This window comes from Leuciscus leuciscus (assembly GCF_965113295.1).
Source record: "Leuciscus leuciscus genome assembly, chromosome: 1".
NCBI classification, from domain to species: domain Eukaryota; kingdom Metazoa; phylum Chordata; class Actinopteri; order Cypriniformes; family Leuciscidae; genus Leuciscus; species Leuciscus leuciscus.
The window spans coordinates 53,567,729-53,594,189 of NC_138725.1; the positions used below are offsets into that span (position 1 = coordinate 53,567,729).

The 26,461-nt window shown below is 37.5% G+C and overlaps 1 protein-coding gene and 1 long non-coding RNA gene across 2 annotated transcripts in view; one reads left to right on the forward strand and one right to left on the reverse strand.

The window, feature by feature from the left end:
* Positions 1-11,294, forward strand: part of shank1 (SH3 and multiple ankyrin repeat domains 1) — a 115,728-nt gene extending 104,434 nt beyond the window's left edge. The window contains exons 25-27 of the mRNA XM_082142175.1: positions 203-1,105; positions 1,386-7,074; positions 10,710-11,294. Coding sequence (XP_081998301.1) covers positions 203-1,105; positions 1,386-1,473 — 991 coding nt within the window. The 3' untranslated portion in view covers positions 1,474-7,074; positions 10,710-11,294. The remainder of the gene's footprint in view (positions 1-202; positions 1,106-1,385; positions 7,075-10,709) is intronic.
* A 12,024-nt stretch (positions 11,295-23,318) lies between these two features.
* LOC309479620 lies at positions 23,319-25,057 on the reverse strand. The gene is made up of 2 exons (XR_014199335.1): positions 24,520-25,057; positions 23,319-23,588 (listed from the first exon to the last, which is right to left on the reverse strand). It is a non-coding gene; the product is annotated as an uncharacterized lncRNA (long non-coding RNA).
* Positions 25,058-26,461: the final 1,404 nt, after the last annotated feature.

The following is a 26,461-nucleotide window of genomic DNA, read 5'->3' on the forward strand; positions in this document are numbered from 1 at the left end:
GTTCCTCTCTTTTTGTGATTTCTGCTTTTTATTGCACTGTCCATGTCCATCTGTCTGTCCCACATCAGACACAGGTAACTGCTTCGCTATACCTCCTTGCTCTCTCTTTCTCTTTACTGTCAAACTTTTTTCTTTTTCTCTCTTTTTGTCCAATAATTTTATTATTTTGCCTTAATTTGTGTTGTGTTTTCTCTTATTTCAGGTTCTCAGAGGACTCCACAGGTGCACTGAGTCCTCCCTCAGTCCGCTCTAGCTCCCCATCTCCTGTTCATCTCTCTCAGCCTGCCTTGTCTCCCTCCCCAACCCCTTCCTCCCAGCCACTTTTCCCAAACTGGGCTCGATCTCCTTCCCCTCAGCCCCCTGCTGCCTCATCCCAGCCTCCTCCCCGGTCCCACTCACCTGTTTCTCCCTCTTCGTATTCACCATACCCCACCTCGCCCAAACACCGGCCCGTTTATCGCACCAAAGCCCTGGAGTTCCAATTTATCCCCAGCCGAGAGTCTCGGAAGGCAGAGTCACATCATGCCCAGCGCAGACGAGCACCCAGCCCGTTAATTTCTCCATCTGACCGGCCCAAGCTTGGCCCTCCCCGACCCTCTTCTCTTCCTATTCTCCCCACCACGCCCCTCTATAGCAGCCTATATGACCTCCGTGGTTCTATTACTCCTCCCTCACCTGCCAATCCCCTTGGGGACCCCTACTTCTCCCCCTCTCCCCCTCTCTTTGCCCCGTCGGGTGCTCCTCCGCCTCCAAATTCCTCTCTGGTGGTCTCTCGCTCCCTGTCCCCCACCCACTTCCTTTCAGGGACTTCATCCCCACCTCTTCACCCCATTCCTCCACCCACTTGCCTGAGTTACCCCCACCTCCCACCCCCTTCACCCACCAAACCCTTTGCCTCCAAACCACTCCCATACTGGACCAAGTATGATGTTGCGGATTGGCTGGGCTACCTGAACCTGGGTGAGCACCGAGAGCGTTTCCTAGACAACGAGATCGATGGCACGCACCTGCCCTCTCTTACTAAGGACGACTACCTGGACCTGGGTGTGACCAGGGTTGGCCATCGTATGAACATAGAGAGGGCACTCAGGAGAGTGATGGACAGGTGAGAGGAGAGAAAGAAGTGGAGGCAGAGAGACGCAAGGGAGGACAGCGATGGAGAGGGATTAGGGTGAGAAAGGGTTAGTGCATGAGAAATAAAGCTAGTACAGATGAGGTGAAACGTTGATATGCTATTGATTGCTAACTTCTGGGAACATATGGAGTGGGCTGCTGCATGGGGTCCAGGATGGCATGGGGAAAGAGATGGAGAACAGAAAGTGGGGGATGAACAGAACAAAATTTACTTCCTTATAAAGACTTTCCACCTTCCCCCCTATCATCAGGCTGTCTTCTAGCACTTTCCCCATTTCCGCCCTCTCCCCTCGAGATGAACGGAGAGACAGAAGGAGAGATGAGGCCAACCGGAGTTGAGAGAACAAGAAAGATGAGGTGACAACTGCTGCCATCAGAGATTATTCCCTGAATGAAGAAAAACGCAAGAAGAGGTGACTTCGATATCAAACTGCCGGCTTGCAGATGAAGCGATACTGGAGAAAGAGAGCGAGTTGAAGGCCTGCCGAACTGTGAACGCCTGCACTTACATGTTTGATTCAGTCAACGAAAACATGAACACCCACATACACATCCGTACATATCAACATTTAAACAGAACACATTGTTTGAGCTTGCAGGCACTCACAAGGTGATCAAAATGGAAATAATTGAATGAATAGGGGAATCTAACTCCATGAGAAGGTAACATACTACATATCTGAGCCAAATAATTTGAGGGAAACAATCACAATGCTCTTTAGCTTTGTTGTTTTTCTGTAGTTCTTTAGAAAGAGATAGGGAGAAAGAGAGATATTGAAACCTCCTTTGCTGTCTTTTCTCTTTTTCTCAGATTTTGAGCCGAGTCTCTATCATCAACAAATATTTACTAACGGTCTCGTTTTTAGAGCAGATTCAATGGAGACCAATGCAGGGAGGGCAAGTACTGACAAACCTCCTGTCTGGCATGACTAGGGAAGCCCTTAAAATAGAGGTCAGTTTAACAGCAGGCACTTATTTGGTAAGACTGTGTTTATGCATGGGTTCCTGTTGTGTGTGTGTGTGTGTGTGTGTGTGTGGGTGTGTGTGTGTGTGGGTGGGTGTGTGTGTGTGTGTGTGTGTGTGTGTGTGTGTGTGTGTGTGTGTGTGTGTGTGTACATGATAATGTGAAAGGTTATCACTAGAGGCATGACCGTGGTTTACGTGTTTTTACCTCACCAATGGAGGGATTCTATTTTGCCGAAGCCAGATTGGGGCTTGTGCTTATCTTTTATTTCACTAGAACTTCTTTACCTTCTCATGTCTTATAATGAAATTATATGTGTGTGTATATATATATATATATATATATATATATATATATATATATATGTACACATGCATACATATACAGACTGGTCACTGTATTACAAACCCGTAGCAAAAATAAGTGCCCAGACCAACAGAATAGACACACAAGCATTCTACCACACACACATGCAAAGACATTACATCCTCAGACTACTGATAGCAACATACTTTTATTTATATAACATAATGGGACACAGTAAAATATCAATGTATGGATACAAGATGAAGATCATGTTTAAACAAGCAAAAAATCTTTTAAAGAAGAAAGATCATACAACATTGTACAAAGAAAAGTATATATATATACTGAAAATTTATCAACATTTTTACCACAGACTCTCAATATATAGAGGTGACTACGACTTCAGCAAACCTATTGACGATATCAAGGCTCCATTTTAAAAGAGGAGACAACATGGAGAAGAGGGAGAGGGAAAACCAAACTGCCTGTATTTCTCTCTTTCCAAGTCACTCTCCCTCTCTCCTTCCAAAAAACACTCTTTCTATGGAGCAAAGGCAAGATGAACATGCACTCTGACATGGGTGAGGGATATGTGCTAACATCTGTTTTAATACAATGATTGTTCCTATAACAATTTTTAAACTCTAAATGGGTCTGGAATTCTGTTGTTGATTTAACATGAGATAATGTTATTTATTGCAGTCACTGTTCTCATCGTCCTTGCTGTTATCGCTATTCTGCAGTGTTTCTTGTTTGTTTCTGAGCGCAAATGCTGGACGGGTGTTTATTCTTGACATCTTTTCTTTTTTTTTTTTTTGACAACATGCTATGTGTTCAGATCTTTGGTATCTCTAAGACTTAAATTAGAGACGAGACTTTCATATCTTACAATGTTCCTTTCCCTCCTGCTTTTCCCTTCCAACACAAAATTAATGTGACCACTTTGTATGCAAGGACTATCAAGGAGTTTATTGTCTCCGGTAGTATATAAACCCTTTACATTCATATTCCCTCACTTCCCAAACTAATAAGTAAATCTAGTGACCTCCAGCCTTCATCTCCCACATCACAAATAGTTGCTCAATCAATTAAAAGGGCTCCTCATCATCACATTGCACTTCCTTTCTCTTTTCTCTTCCTTTCATCTGCTATCACCTTGAGTCCAAACCGCAGACGCCTTCACCTTTATGTTACTTACCTGTCTGTGTCTCTTTCAGGACCATCAGTAAAGATCTCGCCCCCTCCATCTCTCTCTGCCCATCTTGCATCTGTTCGTCTTCTCAGAACGAGTGTGGGATTTATGCATCATTCATCACAGCTCTCACTTTAGCATAATCATCAATATTGGATAAAAAGATTGAAGAACTTATTGTATTTTTGATGTTTAAGACTGGTAAGTATAGTGATGTTGATAACAGTAAGGACAATGAAAGAAATTATCATTCTGAGATGGGAAAAAAAAAGGATTCCAAGTTTTAAAGAATCTCTGTCTTCCAAATGTTTAACATGAGTTTAACGTGTAATCGAATCATGCTTTCTACACATCCTGTGTTCTCTGTTGTTTCATCTTTTCAGAGTCAGATTCATAGAACTGATTTGCTTCAACAACAGCTGTTGTACCCTGATGAATGGTAACTCTCACTTTCTTGTATTGTCCACTAGGTGGAGTAAAAGGAGTAAAAGTCGTATAGTTCTCTCTTCCCAGACAGTTTAAATATTACAACTTCTAACAAGAGAACAGTATGCACACAGCTTTTCAAGCTGCAGAATTATCCATGATCATGCTGAGGATCCATGAACATTGAAGATCACATAGCCATTAAAGGGTCTGGACAATGTGACCCAGGAAGAGGTCACTGATCACACACAGGAGCAATTGATGCAGTAGCTGTCCAGGGTGTGCAGAAAGCATCTTTTCTTTTAAATTGAAGAAAATTAACTATGAACAGATAAGAGGTTATTTACAAAATATATATATGTGTATGCAATTATACACATTCATATACACATGTTTAAGAAATGAATAAAGGCTATTAGAATTATAATAAATGCAGGAATTACTTTGAGTGACTTGTTTTTTTTACTATATTGTTATTTATTTGGCATATGGACATTGATTTTAAACCTTATAAATGTACAGAATCAAAATTTTACTTTCACACGATTACAAAAATATGCAAATGTTCAGATGCTCAAGGCAGCAACACTACATGAAACGCCAAAGGGATGATCTGCTTAAATTGTTGTCTACTCGAGTATATGTATTGCTTGTGTAGTTTTTGAATGGCAGTAAGACTTTTAAATCTTTACAATCTTATGTGACTGCCAGGAAGATCGTTTCTTAGTGTTCTAATCTAAACATATTGCCATTTTTATCCCATGCTGCTAGTCACCTTGTTACTGATGGTTTTCACACTTTTATTTTGACAGACAATGAAGCAATATTGCAATATGAACAGTACTATACAAATACTCATTAGAAACAGGCCTGCTCCTGGAGGGACAAAATCCTGCAGAGATTGCCATGAGCATCGCACTTCATTTACCAGTCGGTTCATGAAGTGATTTAATCATTGACTGTGGGAACCCTGGTATAGCTTAAGCATATCATAAGAACAGCATTTCAGATCATGCTATTTGAAAACAGTGCAGAGCTTGAGGGGTCTTAGTCTCATTTATTGGTTGTCAAAAAAATAACATTTGAAGGAAACAATCAGTGCAATAAACATCAAGCATTAGTATAGTCGAGAAAAATAAAAATCCTAAAACAGATACAACATTTGCAGAAAGGCGGAAACACGTCAACAGGCCACCCCTCACCAGATTCCACTCTGTAAGAAAAGACCAGTTTTATTATTAATCTTGCATTTAATCCCTTCTTTGATTGCATTTCAACAATACTTCTCAGCCTCTGCCATGTCAGGAGCAGAACTGCACTTTTATCTACACATAAGCTCAGAGCCCAGTGCTAAAACATCATAGAAGCCTTTTACAAATACAACAAATGTATAGTCATTTTAAAGCGATGCAGCTTTCTCTCACCTCAAGGAGTGTGATGGGTCCTGATTTACTCGGTCTTCTGCAAAAGAAAGCAAATGATTTAGTACTGCCCTGAATAACTCGCATGACAGATGTTTACACTAGTCCACAAGCCAAAAGTACACAAATTAGCCAGTTCTTTTTATGGCATGTAGCTACCTCAAATCATTAAAAAAAATTTAATAAAAAAAAGTTTATAGTTGTTCCCGCTTTGTCCCGAGTAATGAAGCTAAAAATCCTACAAATTCCTTGACTTTCCAGCATCTTCTGCACATTTTCCCAAAAGGAGTGTGAAATGATTGAGATATAGCTCTTCACACACAGAACTGTGCGACTCATACACAATAACAAAAATATGCACATGTATGTGCAGATGCTCAAGGCGGCAAAACTACATTGAATGCCAAAGGAATGTAAACTTTTAATCTGGATGATCAGACTTTGTTGTCTTTAATTGCATTTCAACACTTCTCAGCCTCTGCCATGTCAGGAGCAGAATTGCACTTTTGTCTACACATAAGCTCAGAGCCCAGTGCTAAAACATCATAGAAGCGTTTAACAAACCTACAACACAAATGTATATTCAATTTAAAAGCTATGCAGCTTTCTCTCACCTCAAGGCAGCAGTGATAGCCCTGATTTACTCGGTCTTCTGCAAAAGAAAGCAAATGATGGCCGCAGGTTAGGAAGGCTAACATTAATACGAGTTTTGTCTCAAAAACAGATCCATTGCATACAGTGCAAACGCACCCTGAACCATTTGACAGGAAATAGTGTATTTTATTAAAGTAAATTCGCACACTATCCGCTTACGTACACGCGCCACGTGGTGAAGGTAGCGCTGACTTACTAATCAACTTACCTAGAAAATTATTTTATGAACCAACTTCTAGTAATCTTTTTTTTTCATAATTACAGAAAAACAGATAATATACATTTAACAGTTACACGATCAAAAACCCAAGCGCTTACCAGCACATGCAGCACCACTATCTATCAATGCCGACTGAAAAGAGAACTCTATCGCTGGCGGTGTGGCGGTTTATATATCCTGAGTAGGACCTTTAGGTCTCCATTAATATCGCCTTTCCAAATTTAAGATTCTAGTTATAAACAGGAAGTTTAAAAGTTATCTGTATCTTTCTAGAAGTTTTGTTTGTATTATCAATTTAATTAATTAAAAAAAAAAGTTTAATTGTACCCGCAATTGTACCAAACTTGTTCACTAAATATTAGTCTGTGGTTGAGCCTTTCTTTTACTGTCTATATGGGGTTGAGCCCACTTCATACTAATTCCCTGCGTCCTATGTGCATGCATACAACTATCCATCCTAAATAGTACGTTAGATTACAAAAAGTGTGCCGAAAGCATAGTATGTAGAAAAGAGTATTCCAAAAGTCCCCGGAAGGTCGAATTTCGGTCGATTTTCAAAGTGTGGATCCGTAGACATATTAAATACAAAGACGCCCCATTGGCCGCTGGATCGTACGTCAACGGCGCCGCCATCTTTGTCCGGGCAACTTGCCGTAACTCTCATAAGTGGACTGAAGAAAATGTGCCTGACTATTTTGAGGTTTTACAAACCGTCGTACGATCCAAAGCAGATCTCGGGGAATTTTACCTTTCACTTGTAAGTCTGAACAGTTGTGTTTGGTTGTATTTGGTCATTATAACATTATGTTGACACAGCTAGTTGGCCACCAAAGTCAGACTATTGCGGTATTTAGTTATGAAAATTTAGACTATAATTTATAAGATAAATAATTATTAAGATTATTAATTAATTTATAATTTATTAAGATAAATGCTTCAGATAAATAAGGTTGAGCTGCAAGTTATCTTCACATCCTATGACATGTGATTCAAGAGAGAAAGCTCATATTATGGTATTTAAAGGGATACTCCACTTTAAAATGAAAATTCTGTCATCATATACTCACCCTCATGTTGTTTCAATCCTTTATGAATTTCTTTCCTCTGCTGAACAGAAAGGAAGATATTTAGAAGAATATCAGTAACCAGACAGTTTCTGGTCTCATTGACTTCCATAGTAGGAAAAATATATACTATGGAAGTCAATGAGACCAGAAACTGTCTGGTTACTGATATTCTTCTAAATATCTTCCTTTCTGTTCAGCAGAAGAAAGAAATTCATAAAGGATTGAAACAACATGAGGGTAAGTATATGATGTCAGAATTTTCATTTTAAAGTGGAGTATCCGTTTAAGACAGAAAAAGCCATTTCCACAATGAAATGCTCTGTGAATATTTCATGTACATTAAATTATATTATATTAGGGATGTCAATTATTAACCCAGAAAAACAAACCAAATCTATGCTTGACACGCATGAGTTTCACAATTCCTAATAATAATGATTATCTTAACTAGCGAGTTTCTCTAACTAGTTAGAGTTAGCTCTAACTTGCAAGATTCTTAATAATTGGCGACTGAACCTTTTTCGTACTCAAGTGTTATAGAGTGGTCTTGCCGGGATCAATATGGCGGACTCGTTGACATATTGCAGCAACGGCCCAAAGCAGCCAATGGGGCGTCTATGTATTTATTAGGCTATGACCCTGTCCCAAATGGCACACTCCGGACTTGTGGACTTCCAGAGTCCACACTTTGGTGACGTCATGTAGTGCAGACATATAGGGCCCTTGGCGCGAGTCCACAGGGGCGCATTGAGAGGTATTTTTAGGACAGACTCGATCGTCATGCCGGAAATAACGGTCTGGTTGTTGTTCGACAGGAGAAATCAAATTTTTTCGCTCCGACGTCTTATCTCCATGTCAACTATACAGCCTAATTTTACAGTTCTATATTCTGATATTGTGCATGCCACCTGGGCATTAGACAAGATACATCATGCTTATTTAAATGATGTATGCAGTTGTACATAATAATACATAATGTTCTATTTGAACTAAGATTACAATTTTAACACATAATGAAAATGTGCATGAGTTTCAGATGAATTTACAGGTTTCAATATTCATACTATGTTTACATATGACTCAGTAAAGCCCTGCCATTCAGTTCTATTTATTTAATGAATCATAATGTGATCGAATTATTCAACGCACTATTATTATGTTTGAGACATCAACCACTGGTTGATGACCATAATGTTTGTATAAACTGTAGTTAACAACTGGTAAAATGTACATCTAGGTCATAAAAACCGTAATATTTTCTTCTCAGCCATGTCAACAATTATCCGTTAGCGAAATCTCCTCCCATCCGTTGTCTGATTGGCCTTTCGCAAGGATTCCTGGGTAGTCAAAGTGTGTGGAGCCTGCATGTGTGCGGGCTTCACGGAAGACCGCTTCAAGGGTACAAAGGGGGCGCTGCTGAGCACACTTCAGAGCGTTAAAATGCTGAATGGGACGGCCTACGTACTCGTAGACTCGGCGAGCACGCGCAATTTAAGTCCACGAGACCGAAAGTCCACATGAAGTGCGCCATTTGGGACAGGGCCTAAGTATATTGATCCGTGCAGGCTATAACAGCTAATATTGCCCACAACCCATTGCGCTTTGGAGGAGGATTCGGCTCAGAATTAAATACACAAATAAAAAAGTGTTAAAAAAAACTATATTTAGGGGTTTGAGTGACTAATATATAATCAACATTTAACCTGATTTAAAGAAAAAATTTAATAAAAAATAAAGTTAGGATATATTTCATCTGCAACAATGTGGATTTTATAAAGATTCATTTGACCATTAACTTTTAATTGCATTCATTTATTGCATCATTATGCAAACACTTTAGGAAAGATCTCTGCATGAAAGACCTATGGCAGATAAACGTGCTACTTCTTTTTTATCCAATAGCTACAGTAGGAAATTAAATGAAATGAAATGTGGAGGATTTTAACTGTGACAAGATGACTGACAGGCCAGTTTACATTGGCTGCATGCAAAATCGCAGATTCTCAGGTACTTATTTTGAATCACAACTGCAAAAAAGTACGTTCTAAATAGTATGTGTGTGCATGTAATCTGGACATACTACATTTGCCATGTTGTCATTATCATGTGACCTACCAGCGTCAGTAGAGTGGTGCGGATATGACGTCACTTTGTAGGCCAACCGGCAGTTAGCATCACACTGGTTTTCCCATAGGCTTTTGGATTATCGCTAAAAACAACGTTTGTGATCAACAAAAGTTTATGATACTTGCACGTTTTGTCCACGATGCTGTAAAAGCGGACTGAGCTTACTTTTTCGGCGTGATGACGTTTAATCTCCTCGACAGCCTCTGTAGTCCCATTTAGCCACTTGTCAGCAACCGCCTTTTTTAAGACACGTAACGGCTTCAAAAATGATGTAATATTGATTTATTTTATGTCGTGGAATAGAACGTGAAAGTGTCTTGAGCTTGTGCTCACCACAGACCTTATTTCAGCCATTTAACCAAAACCCCATTCAATAAACCCATTGACTTCGGGACGATGGAACCGGAAGTGCTAAATTGCTAACGACGTTTTGGCCTACAAAGTGATGTCATATCTGAACCACTCTGTTACGTCGCTTCACTGCCATTCATAAATAGCCTCCCGTGGCCTCAAGTGTCCATCTTATGCACACTTCAGAATCTTGCCAGAAGAAGTAGGTCATCCGGGTACTTTTTGCCTACTCTTTCCTGAGTACTGTGAATTCGGACACTTCTTTTGTCACATACTGTTTTTTGCCTACTATATAGTAGGGAACTATGTGATTTTGGATGCAGCCAGGGACAGCATGTAAAACTAACTATGCGATAGAGCGTCCATTAAAAGATGCAATTTAATGACATGATAGTCTGTCCCAAAGCTTGTCTATTCTCTTGCTACACACTCAAAAGTATGTACTTTTTATTCACAAAAAGAGTACATACTTCTAGACTTTTAGGGCGTAGCATAAGTAGGCGAATTGGGGGGCAGCACTAGTTAGAGAGTTTTGCTTGGTTCATTAAGAGTGGTATACATTTAAAGCTCCAGCATCAGCATAAATATGTAAGTAATTTAATTATTATTATTATTATTATTATTATTATTATTTTGTGTATAATTATATATGAAGGTTAATTCAAATGCTTCAGTATGAGATTATACATAGAGATATTTGGGATGGGCTCTTGCCAGTGTGTACAACAGCTGCCATATTTTTAATACTGAGTCATAGACTTTGTTCAACTCAATCTGAGGGTACCCCCCCCTCTCTCTCTCTCTCTCTCTCTCTCTCTCTCTCTCTTTCTTTCCTTCCCTCCTTAAGAACCACTGGATGTGCCGGAAAACTGTTGTGTGGAACCCCTCAGAGTGACCATGGGCATTTCTGAGGTATGTACATTGTGTTTGTAATAAATTTGGCTGTTACAACAGACACAATTCACAGAAAATGAAATAGTTCTACCTAATTAGGGGTGGTAAGTAAAAAGAAAAAGTGTGCAACAGATATGGGTCTCTTAGGTTATTTTTTAATAAAATGCATCCACACTAATTGTCTGGACTGAACCCATTTTCATTATTACTTTATACTGTGAGGAGCAGCTCTCTGCTCAAATGAGAGAGAGAGAGACATGGAGAGGGAGGAGTGTTGTCATGTAGTATGATCCTCAGAGTGAAAAGTCCGCAGCTGCTTCGGAAAGAGGGGGAACTAGAGAGAGAGAGGAGAGGAGAGAAAGAAAGTGACAGGAAGCCACATCATTAAACACTGACAGCGGGTCAAAGACAGAGAAGAGGAGAAAGAGGGTGTCCAGAACATACCATAACCATATGGTGGTCTTAAAAGTGGAAAAATCTGTTACTTTGGAAAAGAAAAGTGTAAACTAAAGGAAACTTTCCCCTGGAAAAGATAGAGGTGAGTTTGTTGTCTCGTTTTTCTCTGCCCTTCATTTATTCTTGATGTGTTTGTGTCAAGTTAGATCACATTGCGTTGATGAGTTCTGCAGCATTCATAGACTATTTCTGTCTGATGTATTCATAAGTTGCTATATATTTCTTCAGTGTGTGGGTGTGTGTTGAGTTATGTGTGACACTCAAAACGGGGACAGGGGGAGGAGAGAGAAAGAGAGCCAGGGTGGGTGAGGGGTATCGGGGTTTGAAGGGCTTTGGAAAGGGGGAGAAAAGAGAAAATAAGAGGAGAGAAGAGAGAGATTCACCGCAACGTCATGATGATCTTTTCAGAGAAATGGGTCATTCCCTTCTCTCAAAAGTTACAGGACCTTTCAAACAATTTTTCATCTCGATTTTGATCAATTTGATTGCACTTTGTCTTCTCTAAAATGCTATTCTTCGTAATCTGCTAATCTAGATTACGTTTTTTTGGGGTGTTTACAATACCTCAAAACTTCAATCTAATCCCCCCACCCTCCATGTAGTGAGGATTTAATTCAGTCAAGCAGATTTGTTCATCCTTTTATTTACTTACACATAACATTGCATGAGGGTCCAGTATGACCCACAGAGATGGGTTACGAAGAATTAACTCTTCTGGAGTCTAATAGGTTAACCTTACACAAAAGGCTGAATGTAAACTGGCAAAAAAGTGAAAAAATTTAACTACTGTTATATCACATACTCACCCTCATGTAACTGCAAACATGTATGAGTTTCTGTCTTCTTTGGAACACAAAAGCAGATGTCTTGGTTACCTATATTCTTCAAACTATCTTCTTTTGTCTTCAGCAGAAGAAAGAAATTCAACCAGTTTTTGAACAACTTGAGGGTGAGTAAATGATGACAACATTTACATTTTTGAGTGAACAATCCCTTAAAGTCAGCATGAAATGCAAATTTACCAATCAGTCTACTTTCTAAATGCATCGTATTGATCTTATTGCGATTCATCCATACATATGTTTAACTTTATCTTTATTGAGCTTGTAATTTTTCATCAAAATGTTATAATTGAATCATCCAGTGAATTGACAGACTTCTCTCTGGTGACATATTGTGGACTTCTCCAATGATTCAGTCCCCATAAACCACTTCTCTTTCTTACAATCAACGCAAGCTTGCATTCAGATCTGTCTCTGTCCAATCAACAACTGATAGATAAAAAAAGTCCCCACCCTACAATCTGTTTATCTCGGATGTACGGAAGTCACAATACAGAATGTATCAATCTGATTTATGAACATTCCATTTAGATCAGTTTTTTTCTAACAAAATGAATGGTCTCATTGCAAAGATCCATCTTAATAACAACTTACATTTCAGTCTGTTCCTCACACAAAGCTACAGAAAACTTGGAATGTAGTGTATGAATCCTAAGGGCCACTTTTATGATTCTTTCATGGTGTTTTTTTGCATCCTTTTTGAAGCTTGAAAGCTTTAGGCTCTGTTCAACATCAAAACATCAAAGAGAGTAAAAAGATGATGCGAAATTAAAGACAGCATTTTCATTTTTAGGTGAACTATCCCTTTAAGTTCGTGCTCCCTGCTCATATTTTCTAAGAGCACAAGGCTGTCTGGAGGGAGAGGAACAGAGAGGGAACAGGAAGTGAGGTTAAAGTTCAAATATAGGGTGATTTACTATACCCATGACCCCTGCAGTGGATAAGGGGATAGAAAGAGACCATTTAGGATAATGCACTGAGGGACATAGACCCATGAGAGGGATTGAGAGAGAGAAAGAAGACGGACAAATAACAGCTTGTTCACGCAATTCCCTTCTGTCATCTTGTTCTCACTCCGTGTCTTGTGACAAAATGTGGTTTATTGCATTTACAGAAACAAATGGCCACAGGCATGATGGGTTGTCAATGGCGTGTGTTTGGGGCAGCTCAAACATGTGCCTGTGTGGGCTTGTTGGCCAGCCACATGTACCAGTGTTTGCAAGCTCATGAACATGTTTTTCAGAAGAGAACTAGTGTGATTGTGTGTGTGTTTGAGTATATATTGGTGTTGGTGAACTTTCACCCCTGTTTATTTTTGGGATGGCTCAAGTTTCAAATCCCAGAGCTCTGGATCAAGGCAGATAGCAGTGGAGAATATCGAGCACTATCTGTCTCACTATAACCCACAACTCTCAAAGCCACTTCAACACTCACATCTGCTTTTAGCCATTTCAATTTTTTTTACACTTTAACTAGCAACATTTTTAACCCAGAAAACTCCTTTGATCCTCAGTAAATAACCTTATATATTACTATCCTCCTTTCTTCATGTACTTGACTTCAAGACCATTAAACTTGTTTGTTGGAGCCATGCACTTTCCGACTCAGTTCGTAAACTGTAGTTTAAATAAAATAAAGCTTGTAAAAGACAACGCCCTCCCAGCATGCTATTAGACACAGTACGATATTCAGCTCTGAAACACATATCTTAGTATTGTATGCCTGTTAAAAGACAATCTAGAAATAAATTCCAGCCTTTTGTCCTTCTGACATGTCAAATTGTGAGTACAAGCAAAACTATTGTATTGACCTCTATTGTTCATAGCTAATTTTGCAACTCACAACAAACAAATATATAAAAAATACTTGTAATCTTGCTCTAAATGTGCATCAGTAACAGTTGTTTGTTGTATTGTTTGATACTTCAGTCGTCTTGGACTTATACTGACAACTAGTGGTTTGGATGCAGATTCACACACACACACACACACACACACGCACACACACACACACACACACACACACACACACGCACGCACGCACGCATGCACACTCACACACACACACGGTTTTGGTTGTCGACGCCAGGATCAATTTATTGCACAGTTGAAATTGTACAACAACAGGGTGGTTACCAAGGTGAAATAGTATTCGGCTGGTCATGTGATCTCAAGATGACCCACCCAATATAGAATTAAAAATATCTTAATTTCATGTGAATATAGATGATTTTAAACATTTTTCAAAAGTACTATTAATTTATTTGGTAACACTTTAGTTTAGGGTCCAATTCTCACTATTAACTAGTTGCTTTATAGTATGTATATTACTAGGATATTGGCTGTTTATTAGTAAGCTACTTATAAAGCACATAATAATGCCTTATTCTGCATGACCTTATTCTACATCCCTTAATCTTACCCAATACCTAAACGTAACAACTACCTTACTAACTATTAGTAAGCAGAAAATAGAAGTTTATTGAGGAAAAAAGTCATAGTTAATAGTTAATTGTGAGAATTGTACCCTAATCTAAAGTGTTAGCATTTATTTTTCTGTAAACTTTTTTTAATGAGGAAAATGAGTGCACCTTTAATGCTTTCATGTATCTCTATTCCAGATTAATCATGTCAACCCTCCCGGCAGAGACAGGCCCTGAGGATGCCAACAATCAGAGCTTCTGGATGGTAAGTGAGAGGGGGAGGAAGGACAGCAATATGAGTCAGATAGGATGATGGACCTCTAAGAATGGGGCCATCCGCTTCTGTTTTGTTAAGTATGTGTTACCAGAAATGCACGTGGGTGATGTAGCTTGTCTTGGGTTTTTACACCTAAACAGTTTTATTCACAACAAATGACAAGATTTTGTTCAGACATTAAGTTAAATGGTTCACAAAAGCTACTGAACACTCTCTATTAGCCAAATTAAGTCAAGTGTTTTCACCTCTTTGAGACTATTTCAGCATTGTTCAAGGTTTTTTAAAACTTTAATTTCCGTCTATAAATTTCATCCATTGTGCCTCCACCCATTTTAATTAGCTCAGCTTTTGTCTCTCAGCTCCTTAATTGGTTTACTTTTCTGTTCCCCAATACTGCTGGGAATCATGCAGTAGCTTGCCTTTTAATAGTTTTATAACCTTTTAAAATGTGTTGTCTAGTTGTTTCACCATTGTGAGAATAGTTCTCAGTAATACAGTATTTTTCTTCTGTAGAAATTCTGTAGTATTTTTAAGATGTTCTGAGGCTTTCTTTCTTAATCTAAAACACATGTGGAAATGTGAATGCCTACAGTATGTGAATAAAAAATAGGTGTCTTTGCTCATGTATTAGATGTCTTTGATATATATATATACATATATCCTCGTGTGTGTGTGTGTGTGTGTGTGTGTGTGTGTGTGTGTGTGTGTGTGTGTGTGTGTGTGTGTGTGTGTGTGTGTGTGTGTGTGTGTGTGTGTGTGTGTGTGTGTGTGTGTGTGTGTGTGTGTGTGTGTGTGTGTGTGTGTGTGTGTGTGTGTAAAATACTCATTGCAGCAGTTAAAATATTCCTAAACAGTTGGTTCTTGTGACACTGAAAATGGTAATAATGAAATGGTATTGTATATATAATTATCTACAGGCACTGTTAACTGTCATGTTCAGACTTATATTTAAAGCAAATAACAAGCTGTTATTTAGCAGTTGTGTTTATCCAAAGTGTTTTACTAATTTCAGTCCCCTTGGCGCTACCTGATGTTAGTTACACACATACACACTTGTTCCTGTATCATTCTATTATTGTCTTTGTTTTGAACTAATGATATGTTCTGGCCTCTAAGCCTCACAGATTCCTTACAAAAACCTTTTTGCAGTTTCAGATTTTTGTTTGACATTATTCAATATTATTAAATAAATTGATTAATTTTATACTTTCTCTTGGGGACTGTTGGCTGGTCCCCACAAAGTAGGTAATTTTAGGTTTTACTATAATTTTTGGGATAAATGATCTAAAAATGATTATTTAAAATATATTTTCATTGGTTAAATTATTATTTGACATATAATGTGCATTTAATTTAGCATCTAAGTAAGTTTTATTTGATGAAGTTTTATTTATAGAGTGTTCTGTGGTGATTTGTTGTTATTATCAATGCCATGCCATCTAGAGCTCCCACTACCACTTTGTATGAAGCTGTTTAAGATTCTCCTCAGCTCTCCTCTTAGCCTGAGCACTTTTCGCTGAGTTGCCATCCCATCTGGACCTTGGCCAGTGGTACAGTTTTCAGTGAAATGCTCCGACCACTGATGTTTAGTCAGTTTACAACAACCACACTGATATCTCCTGCAAGGGTTTTGTTGCATGTCCTACCTTGTAATTGGCTGGCGGCTGACCAGAACTGAGCGCAGTAGGGTTTTTGTGTTCATCCCAGACGCTGTGATTGGTTAACCACAGCATTGGCAGAGGATTGCAGTGATGAAATGCTGAAAGTTTGAGCCAGAGTTGAATGGGGTTGATTTTTAAATAGGCTTGTCTGTTCGGTGAAACAGCTCTGTTTAAATACTGCAGCTTTGAGTCCAGCTGAATGTTATATTCCGTTTGACAGGAATTGTGTTATTTGGTATTTCTGCTATTCTCCGATTGGTTGGCAGGTGCTTCTCTGCACCGCTCTTGGCCGGAGTTGAAATTCCTCAGCTGTTTTTACTTTTTTCTAAGACTGGGGAAAATATGTGGTGCAAACCACAGCTAAGAGAGAGAGAGAGTGAGAGAGAGAGAGATAGAGAGAGAGAGAGAGAGAGAGAGAGAGAGAGAGAGAGAGAGAGAGAGAGAGAGAGAGAGGAAGAACGGCACAAAAGGAAAATGTAGAAGAGAGAGATGAATTGATAAAATCGTGGGGGAGCCACTAATGGTTGCCAGCAAAATAGTAGAACACGCTCCACATCAGCAAACAAAACGCCCATTCTGAAATTGTCATTACGTTCGCTCTCCTCCCTCATTCTCTCTCATTTATCGTGTTATTGCAGTTAATCAACCCCTTTCACTGCGCTGTCCATGCTATGCTCCACTTGCCATGGCCTGAATTCTCTCGTCTCGCTGGTCCTCATCTAGTCACAGATGTTTTTTTCGGGGGAATAATGTTTGAAATGTGCTTTGGTTTTCCACACCACATGTTGTCTTCTGCCGTTTATATTAGAAACAAAGCTTACGCTATACTGATAACTTGTCCAATCCATAGCAAACAAACCCAGTGACCCTGCTGGAAAAGAAATGAGGCCAATCGCTCAGATGACAGAGGGACATTTTCCTTGTGTCATAGAGTAAATACCTCATTCTTGACCTTTAAATAGACTATAAACCTTTAGCGCCAAGAGCCAGTCTTTCATTTTCTTTTCCCTCTATATTATACTATTAACCTTACAGTTCTATCCCTGTTCTTTCTCAGCCAGGGAACTACCACCGTACAGTGAAGAGGACCGAAGATGCCTTCCAGGCATGTAATGACATAGTGACGTGTTTCCAGGAGAGGGCCAGGGTCGAGAGACAGTACGCGCAGCAACTTAGTGAGTGGAGTACCAAATGGAAACCCCTAGTGGATGCGAGTAAGTACTGCAGTTTTATCAAGAACTTCGATACAGTACTATACCGTTCAAAGGTCTGGGGTTGGTAAGATTTTTTGTTTTTGAAAGAAGTCTCGTGCTCACCACGGCTGCATTTATTGGATCAAAAATAGTAAAATTGTGAAATATTATTACAATTTAAAAATAACTGTTTTGTATTTTATTATATTTTAAAATGTCATTTATTCCTGTGATTTTCAGCATCATTCTAATATGCTGATTTGACACTATTACTGTCATCAAAAATAAAAATAAAAAGCTGTGCACTTTAGTATTTTTGTGTAAACCGTATTAACCATGTAAACAATTTTTTTTTCAGGATTTGTTGTTAAATAGACCTCAAACCTTTGAACAATAGAGCACATTACTGTACAAGAGTTTGGGGTCAGTGCGATTTTTATTTAATTTAATTTTTTTTGTTGTTGTTGAAAGAAATTTATATTATTATTATTAATAATAGCAGCTCGACTGTTTTCGACATTGATAATAAAAAATAATAAAAAAAGTGATGCTTTAAATGATCATATTAGAATGATTTCTGAAAGATCATGTGACACTGAAGACTGGAATAATGATGCTGAAAATTCAGGAATAAACTTCATAAAAAATTTTATTAAAAAAAGCTTTGCAGCTTTGGTAAACAACAGAGACTTCTTTCAAAAACATCTTACTGTACCAACAATCTTACCAAGCCCAAACCTTTGAACTGTATGTTCTGAATAGAAAACTAACTTATTGCTTACTGTGTACTATGCAATATGTACTATATTCAGCAATAGTAAATAATGTTAAAAGTCAATTATTTGCATACAACAATTCTAGCTAAATGATTGTCGCATGACCTGACTATGCTATTTAATTCAACAAGTTCAGAAATAATACAAAGTAATATTTTGCATTTTCAGTCAAATTTTGAATGTGTAGAACGCAATACTAGCATATTTCCTACTGCGTACTGTGCAGTATGTACTGTAGATTTTATTGTCATATTTAAAAATAAGTATGCATAATAGTAAATAATGATAAATGTTTTATTTATGTTGTTTTACTTATGCATTTCAATGTTTACTTTAACATTACAATTATGATAATTGTCTGCTAAATGATTGTAACATGACCTCACTGTGTTGTCAAGTATTTATAATATTTTGCATTTTTATTCAAATTTTGAATGTTTAGAACATAATACAATATTATTGCTTACTGTAGACTGTGTGCCAATGTAAAAAAAAAAAAATGTGTATGCAGTAAATATCAATAAATGTTTTACTGAGGTTATGTTTACATTCAATTGATATTACAACTATACAAAATTACAGCTATAATATTGTCACATGATCTCACTGTTTAATTCAACAAGTTCATCTTGGGAATAAAAATGAATATTTTTTAATTAATATAAAATTACATATACAATTTTGTCTAATAATAGGTAAATAATGAGAAAAAAGTATTGTTGTATACAGTATTTCCCACAGATCCTTGAGTCTGTTTTAAGGAACCTTTAATTTGTCATATTGACTAAATGTAATATTGTATTGATTTGTGTAGCCTGGTTCATTCTTTTATGGTATCCGTATACCCCCTTTCTTTTTTCTTCTCACTGTTAATGTCTATAATCTTTCATTTGCAATAAAAAAAAGAAAAAAAGTATTTCCCTACTTTTAGTAAATGCATGCCTAAAAATGCATTCAAAAATGTGCATACTGTTGTGTGTTTACATACTGCATACTGAAAAATAGTATGAGCAGTGCCATATTTAACATAACATGTAAGATATGTAAGTTTTTTTTTGTTTTTTTTTGTGACCTGCATTTTACATGAGATGCCCACATCTTTAGTTTAGTATCTGATGAAGAGGTTTCTGTTTGTGACCCTAAAAGGTCCTCTCATTTATTTCATGAATGTTTGTCTTTGTCCAGGTCCTCTCTACGGCTCTCTGTTACGAGCGTGGCAGTGCTTCCTCTCTTCTGCTGACCACCTCTCCTCACTGCACTCCTCCATCTGCCGGGCTCTGGTGTCAGAGGATGGAGATCGCATCCGGACATGGCAGAAGGACACTTTCCATAAGAAGATATTTGGAGGTTTCAAGGAGTCCCAGGATTTTGAAACCGGTTTCTCACGTGCTCAGAAGCCCTGGGGCAAGAGATTGAAGAAGGTAGAAAGCAATGCAGGGATTTGGGATTTTTTTAAAAACTAATTTCACTTTTTCTGTCTCCAGATAAGAATGTATACATATGGTAAATGTGGAATAACTGCGAGTAATGAACTGAATTATTGAAAATGAATGTATACAGTGTGCAATAGTGAATGAATCTGACCACTCTGAATGTGTGTTTTTTGTGGCAGTTAGAGAAGGCCAGGACAGCGTTTCACAAAGCTTGTCGCAAGGAACACATGGCTCGTGAGCGGGAGGCCCACGCCCAAGGTAACCCTGACATTGCCATTGAGAAACAGAGGAAGATCCAAGAAGAGACCGAACTGGCTCACCAGGAGACAGAGAAAGTGAGTGTTGTGTGGGGGAAACTATCAGAAAGAGAAAATCATGGAGAGTTTCAATGAAAGAAAAAAAAGCTGAAAAAAAACCAACATTTACTGTACATTTATGATACAGTGAAATTATACAATGTATGTCACACTGCTTAATGATCAAGAGTAAATCTAAAGCACTCAACAGAAAAGAGAAAAGGTGGAAAACCAACTCGGGCGCAAAGGAAACAAAACAGACAATTTAACACATGTAAATCTGCTCATGTTAGTCTTGTGACATAATCTTTCATTGGCATTCAAGGGGACATGGGTTGTAATTTAATTAATGTTAATATTTGAAATAATTTTTTATATAAATAAGATTTTATTAATTATATATATATATATATATACACACTATCGTTGAAATGTTTGGGTTCTGTATGATGTTTTATGTTTTTGAAATTAGTCTCTTATGCTCACCCAGGCTGCTTTCATTTAAAAAATACAGTAAAAAAAAGTAAAACTTGTATTTTAATATATATAATAGTGTAATTTATTCCTGTGATGGCAAAGCTGAATTTTCAGCATCATTACTCCAGTCTTCAGTGTCACATGATCCTTCAGAAATCATTCTAATATGCTGATCTGGTTCTCAAGATTTTTATTTTTTATTATTGTCAATGTTTAAACTGTAGTGCTTAATATTTTTGTGAAAACTGTGATACATTGTTTTTAGGATCCTTTGATGACAGTCAATCTGAAGGGTCACATTAGCACTGAGCGACACATCTGACTGATTGACTGCAAATTCCTGTGTGCAGGTGCGAGCCCGCTATGAGAAGGTTCTCGAGGAAGTGACGCGTTATGCTCCACGCTACATGGAGGAAATGGAGTCTATCTTTGACCAATCACAAGAGGAGGAGAGGAAGAGGATAAGTTTCCTCAAACAGGCTTTCCTTTCCATCCACAGACACTTGGATATCACCAACAATGACAGGTGTGTGAGAAGGGTCATTCTGTTCAAAATCTCAATTTCAGTCAATTTCAGTATTACTCACAATGAGTGAATTATACAAGTTCCCTCTCTGTCTCTCTCTCTCTCTCTCTCTCTCTCTCTGTTAGCATCAAAGCCGTGTACAATGAGCTCCATAACACTCTGATGTCCATCAGCGAGCAGGAGGATTTGCGTTGGTGGAAGAATACACATGGGCCGGGAATGCCCACTGACTGGCCTCAATTTCAGGTATATTGCAAATACATTTATACTTCCAAACACGGAAGCACTTTACATTTAAGGTTCATTTGTTAACATTAGTTAATGTATTAACTAACATGAACTAACAATGAGCAATACATTTGTTACTGTATTTATTCATTTTTGTTAACGTTAGTTAATACAAATACAGCTGTTCATTGTTTGTTCATGTTAGTTCACAGTGCATTAACTGTTAACTAATACAACTTTTGATTTTAAAAACATATTAGTAAATGTTGAAATGAACATTAACAAAGATTAATAAATGCTGTAGAAGTGCAGTTCATTATTATTTAATGTTAACTAATGTAGTTAACTAGTATTAACTAATGAACCTTATTGAGTGTTCCCCAAACACTGACTAAAACTTGAGGTTAGGTTCTTGTTAGGGTCACCCATGTCACTCATGTCTCTGATATCCTGGATTCTCATTCACTAGAAGTCTATGGGGTTTTTCCTTATTTTATCATCCGCAATGAGAAATGTGCAATAAGTGGCATTCATATGTCCAGAGCAAAAGAAAGCTGTAATAGGGTTGGTTTTAAAGTATTGTTTTGAGGTTAATGCATTCCTGAGGGTGTCAGCGTTAGAGTGTTAGAGTTAATTTCTGTTGTTATCTGTGATATTTAATTATGTATCTAACAGAGGCACATCTTGAAATAGACTGCGTTCTGTTGTGCCAAAACCCACATTTACTCCTTCTCTCACTCTGTCTTTCGCTCTCTTTCTATTTCAGGAGTGGACTCCAGACAAGAAGCATAAAAAGGGAAAGAAGGAGGTGGAGCAGAAAGCAGCAATGATGGAGAGAAGGTCAGTTTACTACTTTGATATTTGCTGTGGGGCTCTTACAGCACAGGGCTGCCCGACTGTTATACACAAACCTGACTTGGACTGGCCTTGTTATTGTTTGCTGCTGTGTATTGAACCTTTGCTAAGCTCAGCTGCCTTGGTTACTGTTGCTCAGACAAGCTTCACAGGGCATGAATTGGGGTTTGAACAGTGTGATTTTCAGTAAAATACAGTTGCAAACATTGAGTTGTTATTACATACAATACTTAAATGTGTGAAAACATTGCAAAACATTCTTAGTCTTTACAAAAATCAAAAATATATACAGTATTGTGAGGAAATCTGTGGAGTCTGCGAATCACAATTGAGGCAAACGCTGATCACAGTCGACTTAAAAGAGAAAAAACTCATTTGAAAGACATTACAAGTGATAACATTAGTGTAAGTGAACAACAGAACTGTTCCTAATGTTTCTACAACACATTCACTACAGTTACTATCGACAATACAGTTCAATGAACTGAATCGATGTGATAATAAAAAGATGTTAAATTAGTAAATCATGTGTCATGATTATACGCAAGTTTTCTAGCATTGTTTTAGTATCGGATAAATTCCGTTAAACCTGTCCAAGGATGGTAATAGTCCGAAATGTTATAGTATGTGGCATTCTGTTTGGTCAGATGTGGAAAGAATCGACCCTAAAGTTGTCTTATCCTCATTAACTTCCATTGATATCCTTCTTTTGTCTAGTGTTTCACTGTATTAGTTTTGTGAGTTATATGGTACTTCGAAGTTTTATATAAGAAATAAAGAAAAAGATGATCACGTTTTTCTGATGTACAGTATTACTATGGAAACCTGTTTCTGTCAGAAACAAAAATACATTGGTAAATCATAATTATGACATAAAAAATCATTACAATTACTAAATACTAAGTCAACATTATGATATACTAAGTCATAACTATGAGATAAAACATCAAAATCGACATACTGAGTCGGAATTATGAGATACAAAGTCAAAAAAGAGATAATTATGACAAAGTCAATATTTTTGTAATAACTGACAAAATTTTTAATAATAATTTCATAATATGTGACCCTGGACCAAAAAACCAGTTTTTTTCACATGGGTCAATTTTTTTAAAAAAAATTTTAATTGAAGCTTTATACATAATCTGAATGGTGAATAAATAAGCTTTCCATTGATGCATGGTTTGTTAAGATATGACAATATTTGGCTGAGATACAACTATTTGAAAATCTGGAATCTGAGGGTGCAAAAAAATCGAAACATTGAGAAAATCGTCTTTAAAGTTGTAAATTTATGTTCGCGATTGTGCTGCATTCACTCACAAAAATAAATGTTTGATATATTTACAGTAGGAAATTTACAAATTATCTTCATGGAACATAATCTTTACTTACAGTTTTTCTCGATTGTTTACACACATTTTCTGGTACTTGAGACACAATGACCACAACATGTAACTCATTCACCAACCACCTGAACCAATTCTGCTAAACTACAAGCACAATTCCTGCTTTACACTCAAATTGCAGTTCTAAAACACACTTTTTTCAAAACACTACACACAATTCTCTGCTTTTGGCACAATTTTCATGCAGAAAATCTCTTGTTTTCACAAGGAACACACTGCCATTCAAATATGCACACTGACTCATCACATGGGAAAACACCCGTCACACAGTTTTACAATTAGCAATCAGAGCTTTAGCATAAAAGGGCAATAGGTCAGCTCTTCAATGGTGCAATGGATGCCAACATTGGATTTTTTTTTTTTTTTACTGTAACTGTATACAGTAAATTCTTCTGTTGTTTTGTATGTAGACCACTGTATGTACAACTTTTGTGTTGGTTGGGATGTACAAATTGTGGGAATGTACAAATGTACATTGTTTTTGTGGGAAAAATAAAATATATTTGTTACCATGTATTTGTGTGTTCTGAGTATAAAAACAATATTCTCAAATATTTTACATCACACTTATGTATGTACTGTCTGTAGCAAGTGTAACACTGAACAAAAAAAGGCCTAAGTCATTATGATAAATGGAGAAGAAGTGTTTTCCATTCATCATAGTGTTTTACACTGAGCACATCAGTGTTCAACTGGTTCTTATAAATGTCTATTCATTTGATGGTTTGTGTGTGTCATTTGAAAACAAAATACCATTTTGAGAAGAAATAACATTGTTTTGAATGTAAAGTTTCATTTTGCAGGAGAATTGAGGGGTTTTGCCCATTGTGTGTGTTTTTTTGGATTTGTGTGTAGAGTTCTGAGAATATGAGGCATGCTTTCAGAAAATGTGTGTAAACAATCGAGAAAAACTGTAATATCCTAATGATCTGGCATAAAAGAAAAATCTATAATTTTGACCCATACAATGTATTGTTGGCTATTGCCACAAATATACCCGTGCGACTTGTGACTGGTTTTGTGATCCAGGGTCACATATCATCTTTTTGTCAAAATTATAACTTTGTTATCTTATTATTTCAACTTTTTGTCCTAATTATGTTTTTGTCCATTTCGAGTTTTTATAACTTTTTGGCCTGGTTTCACAGACAGGGCTTATATTAAGCCAGGATTTGGCCTTAGTTCAGTTAGGACATTTAAGTAGCTTTTATAAACGTGCCATAGAAAAAACATTACTGATGTGCATCTTGAGACAAAACAATGGCACTGACATATTTTAAGATACGTCAGTGCAAGTTGCTTTAATTTAAAACAGCTCAAACATGCATTTTAATCTCATAATTTCAACTTTTTATGTCATGTTTATGTTTTTGTCATAATTTAGACTTTTTAACTTAATAATAAGGTCGGAGTGGTCTGCAACATTTGTAATGCAGTGCTTGGTTGATTGACTGTGTCTGTTTTCCCTCCTCATCTCAGTGTAATGATTGGAGGAGTGAGAGTCAGAGCTCTTTATGACTATGTTGGACAGGAGACAGATGAACTCTCCTTCAAAGCAGGTCAGCTGTCTTTGTATATTCATATTGTGTGTCTATATGATGTACGTGCACCACCTCTGATGTTTTCTGTTTGTGTGTGTGTTCAGGTGAGGAGTTTCTGAAGATCGAGGATGAGGATGATCAGGGTTGGTGCAGAGGCATGATGGATGGAGGGAAAGAGGGTCTTTACCCTGCTAACTACGTGGAGGTGGTGTAGATCCACAGGACGACACAGAGCTCCCGCTCTGGGGTACATAATTGCCTACAGGCACCCAGGTTTAAGCCAGTTTCACAGCCATGTTTATTGAAGTTTGCTTTGTTTTCTCTGAGCGGATGACAGATGGTGCAGGTACGGGTTTAGAGCTGAATTAAGTGTGTGAAGTTGGGATCTGAACAAGAAAATGCATCCAAAGTGCTTTCATTACGATCTTACTTGAGAACATTGTAATGTAGTCCTGGTTTCACAGACAGGGCTTAGATTAAGCCAGGATTAGGCCTTAGTTCAATTAGGACATTTAAGTAGCTTTTATAAACGGGCCTTAGAAAAAAAACATTACTGATGTGCATCTTGAGACAAAACAACGGCACTGACATAATTTAAGATACGTCAGTGCAAGTTGATTTCAGTTAAAACAGCTCAAACTTGCATTTTAGTCTGGGACTAGCTTAAGCCTTGTCTGTGAAACTGGGCATATATGTTTTATTGTGCATCACATTGTGGCTTTAGATCAAAATATGCAGAGATTTTCATACAATTATGATATGAATAGGTACAAAGATCCTCTAATATATAGAGAATATGAACTGCATTGTCTTGATGTATGCATGAACCTACAGAGTATTTTGAGGACAATGTCTCACACCAAAGACTTCTGTGCATATTTACATTTTATCAATGACATACTTCTTCTGATGAGAATTGTTATATCTGATGCCTGTGTAAAAGGGGCCAGATGGGTATGATGTCATTCACAGCTGCGAATTTCACGCAAGGTGTTAATAGGTATGATGATATGCTATATTTTATCTGCTTTGATCTTGTTATTAAATGTCACTTGTCTCACATTTAGTCATTTTAGTTACACAAAGGCAGTATTAATCAACACCATTTTAAAGTGATATCCATGGGACCCATTATGGTCTCTTCTTGTGTATTTCTGTTGTGTTTTAAGATGCCATTCTAACCAAAGAAAAAGTATGTATGCAAATAAGCCCAATGTTTGTTTGTGCAGTTGTGGTGGTAAATTACATCGGATCAGGGCCGTAGTTTATGCACCATCACTAATCAAATGCAAATAATACCAGTATTAAAAAGG